We start from the raw sequence: 5,691 nt of genomic DNA on the forward strand, positions 1-5,691 counted from the left end.
ACTCCCCCCTCCCCTTCCATACCGGGCACCCCCCCCCCTTCCATACCGGGCACTCCCCCCCCCTTCCATACTGGGCACTCCCCCCCCCTTCCATACCGGGCACTCCCCTCCCCCCCTTCCATACCAGGCACTTTTACCCCTTCCCCCCCCAGGCCAGTTTTCAGGTTTCAGCGCTCTCACACTTTGAATGACAATTGCGCGGTCATACAACATTGTACCCAAACTAAAATTTTATCATTTTCTTCACACAACTAGAGCTTTCTTTTGGTGGTATTTAATCACCGCTGGGATTTTTATTTTTTGCTAAATTAACAAAAAAAGACCAAAAATTTTGAAAAAAACACGTTTTTCTTTGTTTCTGTTATAAAAATTTGCAAATCAATAATCGTTCTTCATAAATTTAGGCCGAGATGTATTCTGCTACATGTCTTTGGGGGAAATAACCCAAATTAGGATGTATTATTTATCTGTAGGAAAGTTATAGAGTTCACAAACTATGGTATAGATCTGAATATTGATCAATCCTGAAGTACTGACAGCCAATCTAATTTCTTGAGGTTCAAGAATGTCAGAATAGTACAGATATCCCCCAAATGTCAGGACAGTACAGATATCCCCCAAATGTCAGAATAGTACAGATATCCCCCAAATGTCAGGACGGTACAGATCTCCCCCAAATGTCAGGACGGTACAGATATCCCCCCCAAATGTCAGAATAGTACAGATATCCCCCAAATGTCAGGATGGTACAGATCTCCCCCAAATGTCAGGACGGTACAGATATCCCCCCCAAATGTCAGAATAGTACAGATATCCCCCAAATGTCAGAACAGTACAGATATCCCCCAAATGTCAGGATGGTACAGATATCCCCCAAATGTCAGGACGGTACAGATATCCCCCAAATGTCAGGACAGTACAGATATCCCCCAAATGTCAGGACGGTACAGATAGCCCCCAAATGTCAGGACGGTACAGATAGCCCCCAAATGTCAGGACGGTACAGATATCCCCCAAATGTCAGGACGGTACAGATATCCCCCCAAATGTCAGGACGGTACAAATATCCCCCAAATGTCAGGACGGTACAAATATCCCCCTAATGTCAGGACAGGACAGATATCCCCCAAATGTCAGGACAGGACAGATATCCCCCAAATGTCAGGACAGGACAGATATCCCCCAAATGTCAGGACAGTACAGATATCCCCCAAATGTCAGGACAGGACAGATATCCCCCAAATGTCAGGACAGTAAAGATATCCCCCAAATGTCAGGACAGTACAAATATCCCCCTAATGTCAGGACGGTACAGATATCCCCCAAATGTCAGGACGGTACAGATATCCCCCAAATGTCAGGACAGGACAGATATCCCCCAAATGTCAGGACGGTACAGATATCCCCCAAATGTCAGGACGGTACAGATATCCCCCCAAATGTCAGGACAGGACAGATATCCCCCAAATGTCAGGACGGTACAGATATCCCCAAATGTCAGGACAGTACAGATATCCCCCAAATGTCAGGACGGTACAGATATCCCCCAAATGTCAGGACGGTACAGATATCCCCCAAATGTCAGGACGGTGCAGATATCCCCCAAATGTCAGGACAGTACAGATATCCCCCAAATGTCAGGACGGTACAGATATCCCCCAAATGTCAGGACAGTACAGATATCCCCCAAATGACCCCGTTTTGCAGAGTAGACAGTCAGACGTACTTCATAAGAGGAATGGGGAGTCTTTTGAAGTTGTATTTTTTTTGTCATAATTTTTCGGAAAATGAAAAAATTTAAAAGATTATTTTCACAATTTTTTTTACATCCTGTCACCAGTGCAGTACAGCGTCATCATATAACTGGCATGGCGGTGATCAGGGACACTGACTGGTGACAGGATGAAAAAAAAATACATAACTTTTTTTTAATTTTTTTAATTTTTATTTTTTTATTACTTTTTTCTTTTTTTTAAGATTTTTTTTCATATCTCACTATGACCAAAGTAGTACAATGTAACCATAGTAACATTGTACTACTTTGGGGAAGTGATCAGTATTTTTTTTTTTACACAATTTGCTTGTAGCAAATAATTACTTTATATAAACAAGCATTTACCTCAATGACATCGATTCATTCAGGGTTTTTTTTGTGCTTAGCTGTGATTTGGCCACAGCTAATCACATGACATGTGCATGTGACCTGCTGTGACCATTCACAGCTAGGCAGTAGTATACAATGGATGGCATGAATGAAGCCATCCATTGTATACAACTGTCATGTGACCTGCTGTGATTGGTCACAGCAGGTCACATGGTGCCGGCAACGGGGGCCGGTACTCAGATCTGTCATCGGACGTGTCCGAGGTACATGGCCGGTGACAGATTGCGCCGCTGTGTGGCTCTGCAGGCGTGCAATCTGCACATGTGCGGGAGGACGCCATATAGTATCCACCCGGAACGCTAAGGGGTTTTGCCGGCCACCATTCGGCCATTGGCCGGGCGGCTGATGGTTAATAGCACCAAATCTGGGCATTCATCTGTGTGAAAACGTCAGTATAGATGTCACAGATCAATATTCCTGTCCCAGCAGCTGTTGTGGGGTGACCCTGTCATTGGTGGATACCATCAATAGAAGAATGTATAGGGAGCAGATAATAGGACGATTGTAGAGCTCCTCGGCTCAATGTTCCCCAGCACACAGTTACTGGATATTTGATACTTGAAAAATGACAGTTTATTTTACAGGGGCAATAAAATGCAGATCATTTTTGACAGTGAAAAAAAAAATCACATTTAAAAAAAGAGGGGGGGGGGGTTTATCAGTTGAAAAATGACAGTATTTTTGTCAGTTGAAAAATGACAGTATCATTTTTTGCCACTGTAAAAAAAACTGTCATTTTTCAAATGAAAAAAATAAGTGCCATATTCAACAGACAAAAAAATGGCATTTTTCAACTGTGAAAACCCCTTCATTTTTCAAATGTCAATTTTTTGCCACTGTCATAAATCAACTGTATTTTTTTTTTGCCACTGTCATAAATCAACTGTATTTATAGCCACTGTCAAAAAAACTGTCATTTTTAAACTTTATAAAAATAACTGTCATTTTTAAACTGCCAATAAAACCTGTCATCTTTTAATTGTCATAAAAACCATCATTTATCAACTGTTATTTGTTGCAACTGTCAAAAATAAACTGTAATTTTTTTTACCACTGTGATTTGTGATTTTTTTCAACTGTTAAAAATAACTTTCATTTCTCAATTGAAAAAATAATCTCATTTTTCAAACTTTCATTTTTTCCATTGTCAAAAATTAACTTTTTTATGTCATTTTCAAAAAAACATGTTATGTTTCTGCTGTCAAAAATAACTCATTTTTCAACTGTCACAGATAACTGTCATTTTTCAACTGCCAAAATCCCCTTACAATGTCTCTGGGTGGATCTCTCACTTCTGGCTCCTCCCACATATCTTTATACAACCTCCCCCTACCCATACCCCGGCATGGAGGGGCTGAGTGAAGGTGGTGGTGAAGGTGTGGAGGTGTCGGATCGGGTCACACAGATCATAGAAGGCGATCCGCCCGGCCTCATAATCCAGATCTATCCTGACTCTGGTACTGGAGACACCGCCGGGGAATGGGGTATTATTATTGTCATGTTTCACTGAGTACTGATTACCCTCCAACCACCCTGACCTCTCCAACCCCCAGGACTTCTTATTATATCCAATCACTGACTGATCTCCTCTCCTGTCTATATTGGGGTAACACATCCCAACTATCCAGGACTGGGACCTCCCGACATCCACTTCCCAGTAATGTCTCCCGGAGGAGAAGCTCTGACTGCTCATCACCTGAGGATAACCCTGGAACCTCTCTGATGTTTCTTGCCGATTCTGATGTGATGATGAGAAGGATGCAGTTTTCCCATCATCTGATATATGTAGACGATTACCAGCTGTCCTCACATCCAGTAATATGTCTGTAACCCCCGACACCCCCCATCTTTGCTGTACAGCCCCAATATTTGGTCCTCCAGTGGGGGAGTGTTGGGGGTCTGGCCTGGATGGTGGACCATTGATGGGACCTTTGCCCTTTGTAGAAGAATGTGGAGAGACATGTGTGCCTGTACATCTCTGTACATTGACCCCAGACATGATATCAGATAAACCCGTGTGTAATGTGTGTGAGATCCCCCCCACATCCCCATCCCCTCCATCATGGAGGAGCTTCTCATGTCTCTCTCTGTCCTCATCATCTCCATCCTCAGTATCACACAAGTCACCTGTGTCTGATTTCTGTAGGACAGTCAGTAGATCCGTCATGTTACACAGCTTCTCAATGTCCCTCATCTTCCTGGACAGCTCCTCCTTCTTTATTTCCAGATCCCGAATATAATCCAACATGGGACAGGAGACCCGCTCTGCCCACCCAGAGATGTCCCTCAGGACTCTCTTCTCCAGGTCTTCCAGACGTCTCCTGAGGTCTCTGAACAGGGCAGTGACTCTCTTGGTTTCATCATCTGCTTTTCCTTGTACTTTCCTCCTGCGTTCCTGCAGACTCTGGACTCTTTTCTCCATCTCCTCTTTCTCTGTCATCAGTTTCTGCAGAACATTCCTCAGTTTCTTCTTCTTCATCTCAGAGGCCTCCTCCAGAGTCTCCACCTGGTGTCCCCGATGTTCTCCGGCCAAACTGCAGGACACACAGATACAGGTGGAGTCCTCAGTGCAGTAATACTTTAGTAGTTCCTTATGGATGGAGCATTTCCTGGTCTTCAGGGAAGTGGTGGGGTCACATAGGACGTGTTCTGGTGACTTGCTGTGGACTCTCAGGTGGTTGTCACACAGAGAAGCTTCACACAGCAGACAGGATTTCACAGCCGGTACAGGAGTGTGAATACAGTGAGTACAGAAGACCCCGGACTCCTCCTGCTCTGGATGGGTAGACTGGAAGTTCTCCACTATGTTACGTAGCTTCAGATTCTTCTGAAGGACAGGACGCTCCTGGAACTCTTCTCTGCATTCAGGACAGGAATAACATCCAGACCCCTCCTGTGTATCCAACACACGGCCAATACAGTCCCGGCAGAAGTTGTGTCCACATCTCAGGGTTACAGGATCTGTATAAATGTCCAGACAGACGGAACATTCCAGCTCCTTCCTCAGATCAGAAGACGCCATCGCTGAGAGCAGAAGACAGAATGAAGGGGAAAGTCTCTGACACTCCGTATCCAGTGTGACCCGTTCTGTACCCTCCTACACGGGGCGAGGTGTACATTCCTACACAGGGAGAGGCTGGGACTGAGACACGTAGCTAGAATTCTTCTACAGAAGGACACAGACATGTAATAAGTAGTGACGGGTCCAACACCCCCCTGTTCGGTTCGCGGTCCAACATTCCAACTTGACGAAAGTTCAACCGCAAACTTCGAACTCAGTGCAAGTCTATGGGACTGGAACTTGTAAATGGAAAGTGTCCATTCTGAAGGCTTTTATGCCAGTTATTGGCCCCAGACGTGGTATGGGGACTCGGGGACGGCCCTGAGGGACAGGAATCACTGGGGGAAAAAAAAGTACCATTTTTAAAGGGGCCATCATTTTTCATTGCTTAAAGTAAAAAAACAAAAAAATGAAAAATGTAATTATCATTCCTGGGGGGTCCCCATAAACTCCCTGCAAAGTTGCA

General features: G+C 44.4%; 1 protein-coding gene across 1 annotated transcript; it reads right to left on the reverse strand.

Annotated features, from left to right (window-relative positions):
• Window positions 1–258: 258 nt before the first annotated feature.
• On the reverse strand, window positions 259–5,186 carry LOC149443187 (E3 ubiquitin/ISG15 ligase TRIM25-like). Its single transcript, XM_089655795.1, has one exon. The coding sequence runs from the start codon at window positions 5,184–5,186 to the stop codon at window positions 3,453–3,455; it is 1,734 nt and encodes a 577-aa protein (XP_089511921.1). The 3' UTR covers window positions 259–3,452.
• Window positions 5,187–5,691: the final 505 nt, after the last annotated feature.

The sequence above is a fragment of the Staurois parvus genome, unplaced genomic scaffold, assembly GCF_062004578.1.
Source record: "Staurois parvus isolate SC_StPar_1 unplaced genomic scaffold, SC_StPar_1.0 ptg000873l, whole genome shotgun sequence".
NCBI lineage: Eukaryota > Metazoa > Chordata > Amphibia > Anura > Ranidae > Staurois > Staurois parvus.

What these genes read in the sequence shown, in the direction of transcription:
- LOC149443187 (XM_089655795.1), bottom strand. Translation starts at nt 5,186, where the DNA reads ATGGCGTCTTCTGATCTGAGGAAGGAGCTGGAATGTTCCGTCTGTCTG.